The sequence below is a fragment of the Rana temporaria genome, chromosome 5, assembly GCF_905171775.1.
Source record: "Rana temporaria chromosome 5, aRanTem1.1, whole genome shotgun sequence".
NCBI classification, from domain to species: Eukaryota; Metazoa; Chordata; class Amphibia; order Anura; family Ranidae; genus Rana; species Rana temporaria.
This window is the reverse complement of record NC_053493.1, coordinates 50,613,272-50,634,574: the sequence shown is the minus strand read 5'-3', so window position 1 is coordinate 50,634,574 and position 21,303 is coordinate 50,613,272. Positions and strand designations below refer to the sequence as shown.

Sequence of the window (21,303 nt, the reverse complement as noted above, 5' to 3'; positions counted from 1 at the left end):
TGCAACACAATTTTGAAATTTCCATCACTTTCCGATTTAGTGACAATGGTTACTAGGGAATTACTGAGCACTAATGAAAACGTCCACTTTACTAACCATCCCCCACTCTATTCAAAACCTCAACAAAAAAAAAGGAAACAAGAAAAAAAAAAAAAGTTTGAGCTTTAGACATACTTTAAAGAATTAAAAAAGAAAATGTTCCCTGTTAAAAACAGAGAGCTTAGTGGATGACTAGCCAGAGGGAGACACACTCTTTATCCCCAATTTCACGCACAGTCGCTTAGCCAGACCAGGTCTCAAATTACGAAACCAATATGTGTGCATTCCAGTCTGGGGAAGAAAGAGTTATCACAAGTCTCACATTATGCCAGCAGATTGCAGAGAAAACAAGCCATGTCTTTCAGCACAGCCCTCTTCCCCCAGCAGTACTAGGACTGAGCCCCGTTCCCTCGCTTTTCTCTACTACTCTTCAACCAGGAAGCCACACCGAGGTGAGCTGGGATGTGGGGGGCAATCAAGGTTAGAGGACCCTCACTCTATAGTTATACAGATGGGCGAGTCACACTGGTTCTTGGTTTTATGGTGAGAAGTGTGTCTCTGACTTGTGGAGCTCATAGATCTTTGTGGCCATCACTAACATCTTGGAGTGAGGTCAGAGAGAGTCATCAAAAGTTTTTGAAAAGTAGCGTGAGGGACTATGGTATGGAACAGGAGCCTCATACTGCATTTTCATCTGTCCTTTATCATATAGAACACTAGTATAAAAACAACTGCATGGCTCCCGTCTGACAATTTTTTGGCCCAAAATCTTCTCTGGCCTGCTTCTTTCCTCTCATTTAGTAAGACCCCATTCATGATCGAGCATCTTCCGTGCAGTTAAATGTACTTAGCACTTCACAGAAAATGCATAGGGGAACATTTAGGGCCCTTTCAGACGGACGGCTGTTTTGCCGCAGTTAAAAGCACTACAAATGTTTTGTGAAATTCAAGGCTCCAGGCACTGCGATTAGCTACATTTGCACATTGCGATTACATGCGTTTACGTGCGTTTAACCACTTCAATACCGGGCTTTAAAACCCACCTCCTTCCCGGGCCTATTCTGGCACTTCTCTCCTACATGTACAAATCGTCATTCTTTTGCTAGAAAATTACTCAGAACCCCCAAACATTATATATGTTTTTTTAGCAGACACCCTAGGGAATAAAATGGCGGTCATTGCAACTTTTTATCTTGCACCGTATTTGCGCAATAATTTTTCAAACGTCTTTTTTTTGTAAAAAAAATGGTTTCATAAATTAAAAAATTACAAAACAGTAACGTTAGCCCAATTTTTTGGTAAAATATGAAAGATGATGTTACCCTGAGTAACTAGATACCTAACATGTCACGCTTTAAAATTGCGTACACTCATGGAATGGCGCCAAACTTCGTTACTTAAAAATCTCCATAGGCAACACATTTTTTACAAGTTGCCAGTTTAGAGTTACAGAAGAGGTCTAGTGCTAGAATTGTTGCACACGCTCTAACGCACGCGGCGACACCTCACATGTGTGGTTTGAACGACGTTTACATACGTGGGCGGGACTTACGTGTGCGTATGCTTCTGTGCGCGAGCTACCGGGGACAGGGGCATTTTAATTTTTTTATTATTATTTTTTATTTTACTTATTTCTTTATTTTTTACACTTTTTTTTTACACTTTTTTTTTTTTCAATCGCTTTTATTCCTATTACAAGGAATGTAAACATCCCTTGTAATAGGAATGTGTGTGACAGGTCCTCTTTAAGGAGAGATGCGGGGTCAATAAGACCCCACATCTCTCTTCCAGGCTGGAAAGAATGAGATCGTGAAAAAAAATTCACAGATCTCATTCAAACTAGCCGCAATTGCGGTTTGTTTACTTACGGGGGGCCCGGGCGTGACGTCATCACATCGCGCCCGGGCCTCCGACGGTCATAGAGATGACTGGTGACCATCTGGTCACCAGTCTTCTCTATGACAAACATCCGGCGGACGGCGATCATCTCTCCGGGCCCCCGGTGGGACGGGAGAGCCCGGAGAAGCACCGGATGGCGGCGGGAGGGGGGATGTCCCCTCCCGCCGCATGTAAGAACGATCTAGCGGCGGAACCGCCGCTATGATCGTTCTTACGGTGCGCAGGATCGCCGCCGCTAAAAAATGATATCTCAATGATGCCTCCGGGTGCAGGCATCATTGAGATATCCCCCCGCAAATCCCAGGACGTCATATGACGTCCACCCGGGATAACAGGTCCCCGTTTTGGACGTCATATGACAGCGTGTGGGTGTCAATGGTGTCAAAGTGGTTAATTGCGGTCCGCGTTTAGCTGCGGTATTCATTTCCATAGCAACCCTTTTTATTATTTTTGTTTTTGTTTGTTTAAAACGCTGCTATCCGCAGTTGACAAAAAAGACTGCGATTACCTGCGGTTATGTGCATATAGCTGCGCTACATCGCACCTGGACGCATTCAATTGTATTTTTTCTATTCGCACCAAACCGCATGTAACGTAATCGCACGCAAACGCTGTGTGAATGGGGCCATAGGAAAACATTGTGTGCTTTTAGCTGCGGTAGAAAAATAGAAAATCCGCAGCTAAAACCACCATTCTATCTGTCCGTCTGAAAGGGGCCTCTAAGCGCGGGGGCCGGCAATACTGCAGCTGCTGACTTTTAAAATAAGGACACTTATGCCCCGTACACACGATCGGAAATTCCGCCTGCAAAAGTCCGATGTGAGCTTTTAAACGAAAATTCCGACCGTGTGTATGCTCCATCGGACTTTCACTGTCGGAAATTTCCGCCAGCAAAATATTGAGAGCTCGTTCTCAAATTTTCTATCGGAAAATCCGATCATCTGTAGCAATTCCAACGAGCAAAATTCTGGCTCGGAAACAATTTGACGCCTGCTCGGAAGCATTGAACTTCAATTTCTCTGCTCGTCGTAGTATTGTACATCACCGCGTTCTTGATGAACGAAAGTTCAGAGAACTTTTGTGTGACCGTGTGTATGCAAGCCAAGCTTGAGCAGAATTCCAACAGAAAATCCGATCGAGTATACATGGCATTACCTGTCCAGGGAGTCCGCAATGTCAGCACCCAAAGCCGACCCGCCCCTCGGATGCTGCTGCTGCTGCCGCCGCCATCTTCGGTAAGGGAATCAGGAAGTGAAGCCTTGTGTCTTCACTTCCTGGTTCCCTACTGCTTTTAAAGATAGCGGCGTCAAATTGGGGAGAAGGCAAGGCTCATCAAAAGGGTAGTGTTTGGGAGTTTTTTTTGACTGTTGAAGATGTATGAATGAATATGATTTGCACATATCAGTTTTTTTTTTTTCTGTCTGCAATAATCCTTTTGTAACAACGAGTGCCTAGTTAATCTAAAATATCTTCTGAACACTTTTCTCCTGACCAGTGGCGGCTGGTGGGTTCTTCTTTGGGGGGGCAGAAAACAAACAACACCCACCAGTGGCGTGGCACAGCACCCCCCCCGCATGGGCTGTGGTGTCCTCTCCTGGAGTGCAGGCTCTGGTTTCCGCTGCCTCCTGATTGGCTGGGGGGGAACTTGTGTGCTAATAGCGAAAATTAATTTGCTATGGTCACACAACTGTAGCGCTGGTCTCCCAACAAGTCGGGCGCTATTGTAAATTTAGGGGTGTCTGAGCCAATAGTTGGGCTCAGACTCTGTTAATTCTATTTAAATTAGCCTCTGTTCTGGCTATGGTTGTGCTCGGTAGGAGTTTTATCTTGTTGCCTATAGGTGGCGTTACCTCTTCAGTCCCATGTTGGAACTCGGGCAAACCATAGTGACTCGGCAGCAGCCCAGTGGGAGTGGTGCCCCACTGTGCATGCTGGGAGGGGGTACTTAAGGGGCAGACGCTGTTTTTCGGGGTCCTTCGCCTCGTGGCCCTCCTGGCGCCAGGTGGGTGTGCGTGATTTCAGTTTTGGGACCACGTTGGTCTGAGGCTGTGTTCCTATCAAGTAGGCCCGACTATGCTGGCTGGGGCCTATGGTTCTACAGGGGATCCCAAGCTGTCCATCCAAATGGAGGAAGCTTCTTAACGAAGGAAACCGGGGGGAGGACCTGCCCTGGAGGAGACAAGCAAGGCAAGCTGATGTCTCGGGATAGGCCTGGTAACCTCGTTAAGGAAAAGGGATCCGCTTTGCAAGTTGTCTTACAGTCCGCCGAATTGGCTTAAAGGCTCTTTGGCTGTAAGGCAGGAAGTTCGGGACTTTAAATCCTGTGGCAGAGGATTCCTGACTATCCATTCTGTGTTCTCAGACGGTCTGTGGCGGAGACTGTTACTATACTGTCCGTGCATCATTCCGGCTGCTAGGCCATGTGAGAGGGGTCTATCCGGGTGAGCAATACCCACTCAGGAGTGAGTGGTGAATACTGTGAATACTGTAACTTTTAATATTTTGTGTGTGTATTCTGTACCGCGTACCTGAACCTTTCCCTTCTCTCTATACTCTCTGCTTCTTTCACAAGTTTTATGCAGCGAAAATAAAGCCCACAGTTGAAGGTTTTACATCTTGTGTGGACATTGCAATTTCTACAACTTCCTCCCCTGGACAACGAACTTAGACCTACCGTATTTATCGGGGTATTGCGCGCTCCGGCGTATAGCGCGCACCCCTAATTTTGACCCTAAAATCCTGTAAAAAAAACATTTTATTACATTTTACTACTTACAGTTTTGGTGTCTTGCCTGGCGTCCATCGGCGGCCTCCTCCGGTCCGGCGTTCGTCTGCGGCCTCGGTGGTGTCCTCCCGGCTTCTCCCGCGCTGTCTTCATGTCGAATCCCCGCTTCCCGCGCTCAGTTTGAAGCCTCCGCCGACGTATACCAAGCGCAGTACACTCGGGTATATTCGGCCAGGCTCGGCTTCTCATGCATAAACGTCACAGAGCGTGACTACGAGCGAAGCCGAGCCTGGCCGAATGTACCCGAGTGTACTGTGCTTGGTATATGTCGGCGCAGGCATTCAAACACGGCGCGGGAAGCGGGTATCGGCGTATATAGCGCACCCACGATTTTGCCCTGATTTTCAGGGCAAAAAAGTGCGCGATATACGCCGATAAATACGGTAGTTGAAAAAGTGGGTGGAATTTAATGAATTCTCAAGGTGCTCATTAGATATTTTGGTTCTACATTTGCCCTTCCTGTGCTTCATCCTTGAAAATAGTTGCTCACAAATATAGATGATGACATGAATATGGGGTGATTGTGAAGAGTGGGGCCACAGGTTGGGCACACTTGTAGAACTTTAGTGCATTTTTTATTTTATTTTGCAGTAAGGGGGTTTTAACCCCTGTACTTTTTTTTTACCATCTGTGTCCCATGAGAGGAAATCTTACCAAGGTGATGGATGTTTTTCTTGAATAAAAAAAATTTAAATTAATTAATGACACATTGGGAGAAAATTGATTGTATAGCGCTTATCCCAGAAAGAGTCACTATTTTCTCAGGTTCCCTTTTCCCAGTGCTCTCTGACACGAAAGAGGCTTACAAGATAAGTTCACCTTTTGGATCATATGACATGTACCATCTGTATTCAGAGTGGAACACGTAACATGTTCCAGCAGCTGTAGTTTCATTCATGGCGCTCTGGTGGTTTATTCTCTCTTCCTATCAGTGGCCCAGATTCAAGAAGCAATTGCGCCCGTGTAACCATAAGTTCACTTTGAACCAAATGACGTCCTTGCGACGTCATTTGCCGCAATGCACGTCGGGAAAGTTTCCCGACGGAGCATGCGCTGTATGCTCGGCGCGGGAGCGCGCCTAATTTAAATTATTCCCGCCCCCGGCGGGATCATTTAACTTGCGCGCGCTTACGCCGGGCAAATTTGCCGGCGCGCCCTCGCAGTACACGGAGCTACTGCTCCGTGAATCGAGGGCAGCGCAAAATATTTGCGGGGGCGCAGGGCAAAATCGTTGCCCTGCTCCCCCGCAAATATCGCGCAAATGTACATGAATCTGCCAGAGTGTATTTGCCTGCCCATACGAGGTACAAGAAGACAGATACACAGATAAGTCATCAGGATTCCTGCATGGCACCCGCCAGTGCAATGCTTTAAAGTGGTTGTAAACTCTGTACTACTACTTTTACCTACAGGTGAGACTATAATAAGACTTACCTGTAGGTACCGTGAATATTTCCTAAACTTGCACTGTTTAGGAGATATTCACTGTATCCACATTTACAAACGTCATCGGCACATGCACACTGAAGAAAAAGCTCGCTCATGCGGTTTCTTCAGTAGCTGTGCCGTGACCGGCGGCTCCCGCGCACATTCGTGAGAGCAACGTCATCACGGCTCCGGGCAATCGGAAACCCGCGAACACGGGGAATCGGAGCCTGCAAACCTGTAAATATCTCCGGGAAAACTGTCGCCGGTCATAGCGTTTTTTTTTTTTTTTTTTGAGAGAGAGTTTACAACCACTTTAAAGGCTTCAAGTAAAAAAAAAAAAAAATGCACATTTTTTACCTGCAAAAAGATGTGCATTTATTTATTTTTTAAAAGGGGAACTTAACCTTGAAGGTTGGATATGTATTACAACAATATACAATAACCAAAGAAATAGAAATTAGAAAGAATAAATTAAACATATACTGTATGTGAAATAGACAATAAATAAAGTAGAATTGGTAATACATAGGCGGCCCATAGCATGACTCCTAATCCCTATACTGGGGAAGGTCCTGTGTACTGGGGAATGCTATGACAATGGTCAAGTAGTTTTTGTCAAACCTTTACCTACTGGCCAGTACATTTGAGCTCTCAAAATTAAGTTGTTCTGAACCCAGGTACGGTGTCCCCAATAAGCAATATTGGTCCTTTGAAGTGATTTAAAGAATTTTTCTTTTTTAATAACAAACATGTCATGCCTGCTTTGTACAAAGGTTTTGCACAGAGTAGCCCTGATCCTCCTCTTCTGGGTTGCCCTGGTGGTTCTCCTGTTGTCTCCATAGGAAGTGTGTGGGCTCAAAATCATTGAGCCGCACTGTGTGCATCTATTGACACACAGTGTGGTTTGGCCCCACCCCCCTCATCACTGAATTTGACAGCAGCAGGAGCCAATGGCTTCCGCTGTTCTCACCGAGTCCAGTGAAGAGGGAGAGAGAGAGAGCAGCGCCAGATTGAGTTTGGGCTCAGGTAAGTATTTATTTGGAGGGGCTCACCCAAAAGGACTGAGGACACTGTCTCTGGTTTTGTCCCTGAATTGGATTTGAATTTTGGCGCCCCATACCTCCCTTTTCAGCCTGACCGTAGCAGTGCCCACTGTCACAGGGAATAGAGCCCTGCTTACAGTGCAAGGTCCTGCATACCTCCCAACTTTCTGAGATGAGAACAAGGGACACCTATCAGCAAACGTATGCAGGCATAGGACACACCCCTTGCCACGCCCCCTTAAAGGAGTATTGTACAAAAAAAAATAAGATTGGTTAAACCCACAAGTGCTTTTTTTTACCATTACTATTCCTTTAGCATGGGAAACACTTTTTGATAGATAAAAAGTGCATTTTATATACAACTATATAGATCAGACCAAAATGAGGGACACATGAGGAGGAATGAGGGACAGAGGGACATTCCTCCAAATCAGAGACAGTCCCTAAAAATCAGGGACAGTTGGGAGGTATGGATCCTGTGTTGGGGCAGGTTGCAGGCCGGCTGTAACTTTAAGGGAGGACAGATGAATACTGGTCCTCCTGACACCTGACCTTGATGCACGCCTCTTCTCTGCATTGAAACATTTTTTTTCTTTATCTTATCTTCTTAACATTTGGTAGTCATAACAGAAAAAAATTCTAAGAAGTATCTATTCTTTATCTCATGGACGAAATGTGAGAAATAACATATAAATCATATAATCCTTCCATAACCATATACACTGCATATATAATTTGAGGAAAATATGCTTTTAAAATAGTTTACCATTTTCCAATTAAAAAAAAAAAATATATGTCCTCGGATTTCATTTAAAAAATCTGGTCACCCAAAGTTAGGTGTGGTAGGGTATGGCCAGTAGCCTCTCACCAGCTCATTGGGTGTTGACTTGGCTCCTCCCACTCTGCAGTGTCATCCTCCCCATGATCATGTGATGACACCAGGCAGTTGACAGTGGTGTTCCCGCAAACCAAGAGATTTTTTGAACACACCCAAAAACTCCACCCGGTGCAGAAAAAATGTGCACACACATAAAGAGTGTTCACAAAAACGTGCAGACGGGTGCAACGTCAAGTGGTCCTCCTGTGAAGAGGGACCCAAACCCTGATCCCCCGGGGCGTTAGGCTCCAGACGGGGACTGAGGTACTGTGGTCCGAGCAACCAAAGCCGACACGGACCCAACTTCCTCGGAGGAACTGCCGAAACAGAACCCTCCCAGTACTAGGTGGGGCTCCCCCGAAGGGAGACCCCATGAGAGCAGGCGAACTAAGCCAGAAGGCCATGTCCACCTACTCCCAAGACATTCAGGGCTGGCCCGAGGACCGGCACCCTACTGATCACACAGTGTCACAAAACGTGCACAACAAAAAAAGACAAAAAGTGACAAACATAGGCCATAGGCTATAAATAAAATAAAGTGGGGGAAGGGATAGTGGAGAGGAGAGTGAAAAGAAGTGGCCATTGTGGTGAAACATTAACCAGGCCCTCCGGCCAGGAATAAAAAATTCCTCCGGTCCTAGCCAAAAGGCCCGGCCCAGGAGGCAGGTGCTAAAAAAGGTGTGTATCTGGTGCAGTGACCGTGGTATCTTAAATCAATGTGTCCCTCACACACAGTGATCTTCAGATACCCCTGGACTACCACTCCAGGGGCACATGCACCATAGGCTTTTCGTTCCATATCCGACCCCCCGACCGGCCAGTGCAGCCCTCCACCCCTGCCAGCTAGAGAGCCCTTTAAGGTTTTCTTGGGGAGGACGGCCGCTCAGGTAGCAGCCTCCACCAATACTAGCCCCTCCAGACCCTCCGTCAACCCGGCAGATTTGCATGGTCCTACCCCGTTCCACCACACAGGGCATTACCAGCTCCTCCTACCGGATCGCTGACAGAGATAGCACTTACACCAGCCAGGGCCAGACTAAAACTCGGCAAAAAGACCAAGACCAAGCGCAGCACCCATCCTCACCAGGAGCACCCTTCCAGATGGCTCAGACTCAACCATAGGCCGGCCCCCAGTATCTGTCGGGCAGCACAGCGTAGTCCCTGCTGAAACCATCCTTCCAGGTGCAATGACGTCATTGGATTGCATCCACCCTCCCCATGTAGGAGGTGCTTCAGCACTCCGCTGACAACTGGTAAGAACAGATACCACACCTAGTCCTAGCCAAAAGGCCGAGAAGCGGCAGGGAAGACACCACGATCAGCACGGCCAGGTAGTGCAATAGCCGAGCCTCGCCCTGGGAGAACCACCTTCATGATCATGCAAACCAAGAGATGTCCACTGACACTGTGACAAACTGACCTGACATCAGCCTTCTACACTGTATGTGTGCTCCACCACCTCCTCTTTGCAACTGCCCCTAGCCCAGGGAGAGTCCTTCCTTCTATCTCTCTCCAGAGCTCTGGTAATGCTGGGATCTGTAGTTCCAGAGCTAATTTGTAGTACAGGCCCAGTCTCTCTGGGAACTACATCTCCCACAAGTCCTTGCTCTTCCCAGCAGGCTTTGTCCTTTCCCAGGCTGCACAGCAACAGCATTACTTGTTCCAATAGTCTCACTGATGGTGGGTGGGGCTTATTTCCAGCTCTCACACTGTAGCTGTGTGCCATGGAAATGTTCAGTGTTTGTGTTTCTTTCTCTCTCTCCTCACTGGCAGGCAAGGAGAGGGAGAACAGCGGCAGCACTGGCTGTGTAAGAGTGGCTGCAGCATGTGTGACACTGTCTCTAACAGTTTGGTCTGTGGAGCTGTAGTCCAAAGTGTGCCTAAGATCAGGACTACACATGGGCATGGGTGAAGTTCCTCTTTGCAAAGTAATAGAACTTTGACTTTAAAGTGGTTGTAAAGCCTTAAGCCTCGTACACGCGATCGGTTTTCCGGGAGAGCATTTGGCCGGGAATCCCGGCTGTGGGTATGCTCCCTAGCAGTTTTCCTGTCAGGAAAACAGCCGGGAATTCCGACGGGAAAATAGAGAACCCTGCTCTCTATTTTCCCGTCGGGATTCCCAGCAGAGTGTTTCCTGCTGAGAAAACTGGTCGTCTGTATGCTTACCTGAGTGTAGAAAAACCGCTCATGCTCGATAACACTTTGCATGCACGGTAGCATACAACGTTAGCCTGGGGTGTAGCAAGATGGCGGCGACGGAATTAAATGTGACTAGACTCCGGCACGTCATCGCATTCTTGCCATTCAAAAGAACGGCGGGTTTTAGTGTGGCCGTATGTATACACGGCTTTTCAGGGCAAGCCTGCCAGGAATCCCGTCAGGAAAACTGACGTTTATTTTCCTGACGGGATTCCCGGTCGTGTGTACAGGGTTTTAGGGTTTTTCACCTTCATGCTTTTTATGCATGATGGTGGAAAACCTCCTGTGCTGCTGCTACCCCCCCAAGACCCCCACTTTTTCATAACCGAGCCCGATCCAGTGATGTGCACGAGTGCAGTGCCTCCAGCCGCTATCTGTCTCCTCTTTGGACAGATTGATAGCAGCGGGAGCCAATCAATCAAAAGCTGTGACACTGGGGCAGGGCTGCCTGTGTCAATGGACGCAGCAGCGGGACTCGGGAGCGAGCCCACATGGGTGCCCCCCATGGAAATCAGCATTCCGCGAGGACATTCAATGAAGAGGAGGGGCCTGGAGCGCCAGCAAGGGCTGCTCTGTGCAAAACCATAGCACAGAGCAGGTAAGTATAACATGTTTGTTATTTTAAAAAATTGAACGTCTGCAACCACTTTCATATTCAGCAGCATAAAGTCCCTGCATATTTTTGTCATGTGTTGCTGCAACAAATCTTTTCACATTTCTCTGCCTATTGCTCCCACAGTTATCTAGTCCCCCTCTGAAATTAAATGGATGAAAACCAATCCCAGGATTACTATGATAAACATCGTGGAATGGTGGTAAGTAGTACAGCTTTATTTTTCTGCATTATTTTTTTACTATTACCCTAAAACTGACATGATTTGGAATTTGGCCTCCAGGCAACAATGGCTGCAGTACTCTGTGGACAGGAGCACCCACAATTCTCAAACCTCTATTTTTACCACAAATCTGCACAGTGCCTGATCTAAAATGTTTGAGCATCAGCAATACCATAGATCAGATTTTATTTTATTTTTTAAATCATCACTCCACTGTACTGTTCCCACACTAGATTGCACCATGAGGTCAGCTTCCCTGTATATAAAGGCACAATAAATAGCAAGTGACCCAAACATACATTAGCTAGATTCAGGTAGGGGCGCATATCTTTAAGCGTATTGTATTTACGCTACGCCGCCTTAAGTCAGAGAGGCAAGTACTGTATTCACAAAGCACTTGCCTCCTAACTTACGGCGGCGTAACGTAAATGTGGCCGGCGTAAGCGCGCCTAATTCAAATGAGGATGGGAGGGCGTGTTTTATGTAAATGTTTGGTGACCCGACAGTGATTGACGTTTTTTACGAACGGCGCATGCGCCGTCCGTGTACATATCCCAGTGTGCATTGCTTCAAAGTACGCCGCAAGGACGTATTGGTTTCGCCGTGAACGTAAATTACGTCCAGCCCCATTCACGGACGACTTACGCAAACGACGTAAAATTTTCAAATTTCAACGCGGGAACGACGCCCATACTTAACATTGACTAAGCCAGCTATTTGTTGGAATAACTTTACGCCGGAAAAAGCCATACGTAAACGACGTAAAAAAAATGCGCCGGGCGCACGTACGTTTGTGAATCGGCGTATCTAGTCATTTACATATTTTACGCCGAACTCAACGGACGCGCCACCTAGCGGCCAGCGGGAAAATTGCACCCTAAGATACAATGGCGTAGGAGACTTACGCCGCTTGTATCTTAGCCTAATTTAAGCGTATCTGGTTTCCAGAATACGCTTAAATTAACGCTGGCGTAGATTCAGAGTTACGACGGCGTATCTACTGATGAACGTACCTGAATCTGGCTAACATGTCACATGTCCTTGTGTTTCAGTCAGCAATTATTATTATTAATATCATACAGGATTTATATACAGGATTTATATAGCGCAGACAGTTAGCACAGCACTTTACAACAGTAGGGCAGACAGTACAGTTACAATCCAATTCAATACAGGAAGAATCAGAGGGCCCTGCTCATTAGAGCTTACAATCTAGGAAATTAAAGAGATATAAGACATTACCAGGAGTAACACAACATAATGTAGACATCAGCCTACACAATAGAAAAGTGGAAATCTTCCTGTTGTGTCTCCAGGAAGACTAAAGAAAACTCTCATATGATTCAGGCCCCGTACACACGTCCGAGGAACTCGACGTGCCAAACGCATCGAGTTCCTCGTCGAGTTCAGTGTTGAAGCCGCCGAGGATCTCGGCGGGCCGACTTTCCTCATTGAACAACGAGGAAATAGAGAACATGTTCTCTATTTGGCCCGACGAGTTCCTCGTCGGCTTCCTCGCTAAAAAGTGTACACACGACCGAGTTTCTCGGCAGAATCCAGCTCCGATCGAGTTTCTGGCTGAATTCTGTCGGTCGTGTGTACGGGGCCTCACAGATTGCAAAAAAAAAGACCTTAACCACTAGCCGACCGCGCACCGCCGTTCTACGTCGGCAGGTCGGCTCGGCTGGGCGAGAGCACGTAGTATAACGTCCTCTCTCTCAGCCGCCACTAGGGGCGCGCGCGCAACGCCGGAGGCGCGCGCGCCCCCCGCTCGCCCCCGACTCCCGTGCGTGTGCCCGGCGGGCGCGATCGCCGCCGGGTACACGCGATCGCTCGGTACAGAGCGGGGACCGGGAGCTGTGTGTGTAAACACACAGCTCTCGGTCCTGTCAGCAGGGGAAATGCTGATCTTCTGTTCATACAATGTATGAACAGAGGATCAGTGTTTCCCCTAGTGAGGCCACCCCCCCCCCACAGTAAGAACACACCCAGGCATACTTAACCCCTTCCCCGCCCCCTAGTGTTAACCCCTTCACTGCCAGTGGCATTTTTATAGTAATCCAATGCATTTTTATAGCACTGATCGCTATAAAAATGCCAATGGTCCCAAAAATTTGTCAAAAGTGTCCGAAGTGTCCGCCATAATGTCGCAATACCGAAAAAAAATCGCTGATCGCCGCCATTACTAGTAAAAAATATATATTAATAAAAATGACATAAAAATACCCCCTATTTTGTAAACGCTATAACTTTTGCGCAAACCAATCAATAAACGCTTATTGCGATTTTTTTTTACGAAAAATATGTAGAAGAATACGTATCGGCCTAAACTGAGGAAAAAAAATGTTTTTTTATATATTTTTGGGGGATATTTATTACAGCAAAAAGTAAAAAATATTCATTTTTTTCCAAATTGTCGCTCTATTTTTGTTTATAGCGCAAAAAATAAAAAACGCAGAGGTGATCAAATACCACCAAAAGAAAGCTCTATTTGTGGGAAAAAAAGGACGCCAATTTTGTTTGGGAGCCACGTCGCACGACCGCGCAATTGTCTGTTAAAGCGACGCAGTCCCGAATCGCAAAAAGTACTCTGGTCTTTGGGCAGCAATATGGTCCGGGGGGTAAGTGGTTAATGGGGATTGAACCATTCCCTATACTGTCCAAAATAGGGGGAAAAAAGTTTTGTCTAAGCCCTGGCACTCTGCTGCGTTTTGACATGCGATTTGACATGTCAAATCGGCGTCATTTGCCGGTGTTCTGACAAGAAATGCCCCCTGTCGAATAATGCCTGCCCGGTACTGCGCAGTACAGGGCCACCGAAAGCCTCCAAACATCGAAAATTTACGATCAGCTGTAGACGGCGGGGCAGATGCCTACAGAAAGGGGCGTATTTTGTAATGATGGGCAGTGCTGTTAAGATAAGGTGACCATATTTTTTAAATGAAAACCGGGGGCAAATTTTTTTCTTTACTAGTAATGGCGGCAATCAGTGACTCTCTGCCCGCCCGCCGCCACAGCCGCCCGCCTCACAGCCTGTCAAGACTTATTCTCTGGGCCCTGGCTACTACTTGGTGGGGAGTGGAGGAAGATCACTCCACCAGGGAAGACAAGGAGATAAGTAGGCAGGCGGCTGGCCGGGACTTGAGCCAAGGCAGAAGAACATGTGAGTGGAGCTGAATGGGCATGCACCCGAAACTGAAGAAATATTCCCTCCGCTCTGACCAGATCATCGGAAAGGGGCACAGATAATGGAAAAAAAATACACCCCCCTGTGTGTAATTCAAATTTTTTTATTTTATTCTGCCCTGACTGTTTTTGAAATTGCTCCAGTCCCTGTTCAAATCCAATCCGGGGACAAAACCAGGGACAGACTTTGTCCGGGGACAGTGTCCTCAATCCGGGGACTTTCCCCAGAAACTGGGGATGTCTGGTCACCCTATGTTAAGATGGTTTAGCTAGCGAACACAAGCAATAGCACTGCCCATCATTACAAAATATGCCCCCTTCTGTAGGCATCTTCCCCTCACACATGCCCATTATGAAGAAATCCGCCCCTTGCAGACTTGCACGAGCATCGAGAGCGTGTGGCACAATGTCGGCTATTGTGTACAGGCGCCGTGTACAGCTGAGCGTAAATTACGGTGTTCGGCGGCTTTCGCGGCTCCGTAGTGCTCAAGCGCTGCACATGCGCAGTACCGGGCGGGCATTATTCGACAGGGGCATTTCGCGACAGGACGTCGGAAATGGCACCAGTGCGACGCCGCATCTGCGGCGCTGCAGTGATTTTAAAAAGTAGTTTCTGTACTACTGTTTGCGATTTTGGGGTGCACAGATGTCTCTGTAATCGCAGCCGAAATCGGGACTGCCAACGAGAGTGAAATGGTGCGAATTCAGCTGAACTCGCATGGCTTCATTCTCGCAGCCCAGTGTCAACCTGGGTTAAAGGTATTTTTTAAGTGTTTTATGTACATGATGAAGTAGTGAAACTGGTTTTCCCTCCCCTCCAGAATTGCCTTGAAAAGAAGTCCTGACATAAATTGTCAGAAAAAAAGCAATTTAGCTTTTGATAGATGAACGTTCCAACATGCTCTGGTATCTTTGAGATATTTAATTTACTAATTACCATTTCAAAGCAAGCATGCCCATACACAGGTATCAGATAAATGATCCGGGGTCTACAGCTACTTTAGGGTATGATGTCCTGAGGCTTTAAAAAAATGAACTTTATGTATACATAGGAAAGTAAGCCAGAGTACAAATACACGAACCTTCAGCAAATACTCAGGACTCATGCCCAGTTTTACTATGAGCGTCTGCCAAGTATTATTGAGAGCAGCGTACCCTTCCAAAAACAATGATAGCAGACACAAGCTCAGGCTATTCCTACGCAGTGGCCTTTTTTTCACCTTTTTATTTCAGAGCGTCACAGAATTTTCAGAGTTGGCTCAATGGGCCACCCTGGGAACATAGGGAAAGTTTCTAATGGTTAGGTTTGCCAGTTTTGTTGAGAACTACTATAATCTTGTCTAGGTCAACCATGTACATTTTAAGGACTTGGCAAGCTTTGTTTGGATTTAGCAACCTGCTTGTTTCCTATAAGAGACAAGCTGTTCAGTTACGCTTGCTGGAATTATTGCAAATAAATATAAAGGGCCTGTTCACACTAGTATGTTGCGGTATTGAACGCACCTTTAACATGTGGTAGAGTGAAGAAATGTCATCAGAACACCAAGGGTTCCTCAGAAGGGTCCAAAGCTTTATTCACATGGTACGGCAAAGTTTCAGAGCCACGCAGGGCCCCTTTGTCAGGCAAGTGGCATTTGTCTGAAGAAGGGATCCTGCGGCTCCGAATCGTTGCCGTATGTGTACTGTGTGACCATGTGAATAAAGCTCTGGACCCTTCTGAGGAATCCTTGGTGTACTTATGAAATTTTTACATTTTTGTCTGCGGTTTCCAGCCAGTGGTCATTACAGCACCCAGCATTATTACAGCCATTTCAATTAAAGTGTGCGCGGGGAATATTGCGTTTTACCATGTGGTATTCGCAAATGTAATGTGCATCATTCCTTTATTTTGCAATAGCTGCCACTGCAGCACAACACAGAATAGAGCTAGATGGGACCTTTTTTTATGTAGTGCGCCACAACTTACAAATGGTTCCAATCTATGCGCTTTTGTATGCAACAACACAAATGCATTGCAGTGCCCTGCCTAGGTGCATTGGGGTGGCATTCAAAATATATGGCATAGCACAGGAGTTTCCAAACTTTTAAAACAAAGGGCCAGTCTACTGTCCTTCAGACTTTAGGAGGGCCGGATTGTGGTCGGCGGGGTGGGGGTAGGGGGGCATTGGGGGTAAAAAATCTCCCAAGCCCAGCATCAGTGAGAATAAATATGGCCTCAGGGTTGGTGGTCAGAAAAGCCTCGTACACACGACCGAGGAACTCGACTGGCGAAACACATCGTTTTCCTCGTCGAGTTCCTTATCAGGCTGTCGAGGAACTCGACAAGGCAAGTTTCTCCATTCCCGTCGAGGAAATGGAGAACTTGCTCTCTTTTTGGCTCGTCGAGTTTCTCGACAGTTTCCTTGACGAAAATGTACACACGACCGGTTTCCTCGGCAAAAAAATATCTCCCAGCAAGTTTCTGAAACTTGGTCATGTTTACGAGGCCTAAGAGGAGTAGTGCCCCATTACTGGTATTAGTATGAGGAATAGTATCCCATCATTGGTATCAGTGGAAAGCATAGTGCCCCATTGCTGGTGTCAGTGGGAGAAATAGTGCCAAAGGGGCCGGATAAAGGCTAGCAAAGAGCCACATCTGGCCCTCGGGCTGCAGCTGGCTTCTGTCAAAGGGGCATGACCAAAAAAAGTCTCCCGATCGGCATTCATTGGCTGAGAGCACAGACCGGGGGGGGGGGGGGGTTCTGTCCGGAAGCTGTCCCCCCAGTCAGAACACAATAGCTCAGCGGGGGAGATCGCTGTACTAACATAGCATAGTTAGCACAGCGGCTCCTCCCGAGTTTTTAACTATTTATTTTTTGTTCAACCCACTCTTGGTTGCCCAGGCTTGTGGGCTGCCCTTGGTGTCCTCCATGGCTATTGGCTCTGTATTGTAATGGATAATGTCAGAGTACCTGCAACTGCGGCAGCTCCCTAGAAAAGAGGCTGCAGGGGCCAGTCTTATAGCATAGAGGGAGCAAGGATCCCCCTTTGTAAGATTCAATCTCTCTATTTGTTCTGTTAACCATTGGAATAGAAAGTGATGGGAAATCTAACCATTTAGTCCAGTTTACAGTTTGTCATAGAACAAGAAGTGTCCTTAGAGAGATTTTCTCTCACTTTTGTATGTCTGGAGGAAGAGGAGAAAAAATTTCCAATTGGAGAAAAACATGGGTTTTAAACTATTCCTATTGATTCCTTTCAATCTTAGATTTCGTTTTTTTTTTCCCATTGTGTGTTGTAATGAATAGCTGCTGAAATGTAATCAATCTTTTCAGTTGTGTTTATTAATTTTAATTTCTTTGCAGATTTCTGATAAATGGACTGGATATGATCTGGATGTATTCACGCTGCCAAACCACTACGCTGAAGATCTGGACTGTGTGTTCATACCTCATGGAATCATTGTAGACAGGTAGTTCCAAGAAAAATCTATTTTATTACAGCTTTAAAGCAAAAATATTGAGAGACATACTATGAGAAATATGTAGGCTGCTACTGCTCTCTTCTTCTGGGTTGTTGCTGCATAAATGGCACTTGGTGACACGTGGACTGTTGCAGCAATGGTGGCACATGGACTGTTGCAGCATTGGTGGCACATTAACTGTTGCAGCACAGGGGTACATATGGACTGTTGCAGTGTGGGGGGGGGGGGCACATGGACTGTTGTAGAAAAGGGGGGGTACATGGACTGTTGTAGCACGAATGGGTACACATGGACTATTGCAGCATTAGTGGCACATGGACTGTTGCAGCATTGGTGACATGTGGACTGTTGCAGCATTGGTGGTACATGGACTGTTGCAGCATTGGTGGCACATGGACTGTTGCAGCACAGGGGTACAAACAGACTGTTGCAGTATGGGGGGCACATGGACTGTTGTAGCACAGTTGAGTACACATGGACTGTTGCAGTATGGGGGAGCACATGGACTGTTGCAGTACGGGGGCCGCATGAACTGTTGTAGCACAGATGAGTACACATGGACTGTTGCAGTATGGGGGATCACATGGACTGTTGCAGTATGGGGGAGAACATGGACTGTTGCAGTACGGGGGGCATATAGACTGTTGTAGCAAAGGGGAGCACATGGACTGGGTACACATGGACTGTTGTAGCACAGAGGGGGGGGACAAAGACTGTTGTAGCACTAATGGGTGCACATGGACTGTTGCAGTACAGGGAAGCACATGGACTGTTGCAGTACAGGGGGCACATGGACTATTGTAGCAAGGGGGGGCACATGGACTGGGTACAAGTAGACTGTTGCAGTACGGGGGGGCACATGGACTGTTGTAGCAAGATAGGGGGCACATGGACTGGATACATGTGGACTGTTGTAGCACGGGGGTGGGTAACGAGGACTGTTGCAGCACGGATGGGTGCACATGGACTATTGTAGCAAGGGGAGGGCACATGGACTGGGTAAACGTTGACTGTTGCAGTACCGGGGGCACATGGACTTGGTACAAGTAGACTGTTGCAGTACGGGGGGGGGCATATGGACTGTTGTAGCAAGATGGGGGGCACATGGACTGGGTACATGTGGACTGTTATAGCACGGGGGTGGGTAATGAGGACTGTTGCAGCACGGATGGGTCATAGGTGCACATGGACTGGGTAAACGTTGACTGTTGCAGTACGGGGGGCACATGGACTGGGTAGACGTGGACTGTTGCAGCATTGGGGACACATTGTATGCCCTCAACAGAGATGATATTTTACTTCCCGACCCAATTGTCACCAAGACAGGAAGTGAGGGAGAATTTTCTGAAGTAGGATTCCTGACAGTATAAAAAGACTGACTGGATCTAACCTTTTCCTGTTTGTCCAAAAATGGAAAAAAAAAATAGTGGTGTTCTATTTTTACATTCATAGAGTAACACAGACTTCCAAGAGTCAACATTTTAGAAAACCCCATCAGTCATGTGCCCACGGATTTCACTTTAATAGAGAGAAGATCCTTTCCGATGGTGAATAATTTCAGCGAGGATTGGAAAATCCCTCCTCACTTGTTGCCCTCTCCGGTGATTCATTCTGCACAGATATCCACGCAAATAAAAGCTCAAGGCTCTTCTAGTTGTTCAAAAAGCATCTTTTATGTCTTCTGAAGGGTCGTGCACTGTCTTCCAATAACCTCCTTCTCTTTTACAGGAATACTCCATATAAGTGGCATTGCATAATGGTTCTCTCACCTCCTCTGCACTTCTCCCTCTACGATGGTCTGATAATTACACACTGACATCTGACTATGTTTGCCTTGCAGGATAGAGCGGCTGGCCAATGATATTATGAAAGAAATTGGAGACAACCATATTACCGTGCTGTGTGTACTGAAGGGAGGATACAAATTCTGCGCTGATCTTGTGGAACAGATCAAAAATCTAAGCCGTAATTCTGAGCGATTTATCTCTATGAGAGTAGACTTTATCAGGCTGAGAAGTTACTGTGTAAGTTATAACCACTTTTAATTTTTTACTTTTCACTCTTAAAGTGACTCTGTCAGGAAGCAGAACACCTGAGTGAGAAGGCTGAGATTGAAGCAGCAATTGCCTCACTCGTGTCTCATGCTTTTCCTGGGACAGTAAAGCTGAATCTGGTCACCACTACAGGGGACTAGACGAGTAAAATGCTGCTTGGGCTGAGTTGGGCTATGTGGGAGTTTAAAGAGACTTTGTAACATCTCATATTTAGAGCATAGTGACAGGTACTCTTTAAAGCCCACCCTCAGACTCACTTACATTCCCCTTCGCCATGCCCCCCTGCAGCTCTGTCCCTCCATGAGAGTTGAATCCTGTGCAAACTCTGGTTTCGGAGATTACACCAGGTTGCCTTGGGCCACTCATGCTTGAGAACTACAATGTATACTGGGAGGAGGTCACACATTCCTCTATACTCTGAAGCACTGAGTATCTTGTGAAGGCTCCAGTGTAATGGGAAGAAAGCATAGCAAATTTAAGTCAGAAGGGGAGGTTGACTTTTAGGAAACTCTGGCGCCTTGCTTGAATAGGCAAAGTGACTGAGGCCAATCATACACGGTTCGAAACTTGACCGGTTCAGGAGGAACCGGCCGAGATTCAAACCATTAATGGGCAGGCCGAATGTACCAAGTTGATCGAACTATCAATTATCTCTCTTTCAATTATCACTAGCTACTGCTAGCGATAATCACTGTCTTCTCTCGGCAGTGATGGCTTCCCTGCTCCCACACCTCCCCTCTTGTGGGAGAAGATAATGTCTCGGGAGAAGGAATTCCCCTGTCAACACTGTGTTGAAGGGGGAATCAACCTATGGATGTAGGAAAGAAATTTGCACCATCTATGGCCTGCCTTAAGACTCTTTAAAAGAATCTGCTCACTAAGGCCAGGCATACACAGAGCAAATTTGTTTCCTGAAACCATCGAACAGTGTTGATGGGGGAATCCCTCCTGCTGGGACATTGTCTTCTCCCGGTAGGGGAAGCCATCCCTCTGGGAGAAGACTAGAGTAGCAGCTAGCAAGGCTGGACTGGGACAAAAATTTGGCCCTGGACTTCATCCAGACTGGCCCACTTTGACAGGGATCTCACAGCGGCCGGACAACTCCCGCAACCCCCCCTCCCGGCCACCCAAGCCCCCTCTCCCCCTTCACTAGCCACTAGCCGTTTTAATTTATGAGAGTAGAACGGCTGTACTGGTACTCTTATAGGCAGTACCAGTGGGGAAGCTAGACATTATTTCTCCCGGGGCAAAGAATCAGTTTGGTGCCCCCCCCTTATGGAACAAGATTAGGCAGAAGTGAGAAACTCCCAGGCCGCTGTCACTGAAGCCGGCCCACTGAGCCACCGGCCCACAGGGAAACTCCCTGTAGTCCCAATGGCCAGTCCATCCCTGGCAGCTAGCGATAATTGCAAGAGAATCCGGCAGGCTGGTTGTACCCAAGTTTGTCGATCAATCCACTTGGTACATTCAGCCTGCCCATTAATGGTTCGATTC

General features: G+C 47.0%; 1 protein-coding gene across 1 annotated transcript in view; it reads left to right on the top strand.

The window, feature by feature from the left end:
- Positions 1-345: 345 nt before the first annotated feature.
- Positions 346-21,303, top strand: part of PRTFDC1 (phosphoribosyl transferase domain containing 1) — a 61,183-nt gene continuing 40,225 nt past the window's right edge. Inside the window, exons 1-4 of the mRNA XM_040352532.1 lie at positions 346-491; positions 11,010-11,085; positions 17,637-17,743; positions 19,596-19,779. Coding sequence (XP_040208466.1) covers positions 11,035-11,085; positions 17,637-17,743; positions 19,596-19,779 — 342 coding nt within the window. The 5' untranslated portion in view covers positions 346-491; positions 11,010-11,034. The remainder of the gene's footprint in view (positions 492-11,009; positions 11,086-17,636; positions 17,744-19,595; positions 19,780-21,303) is intronic.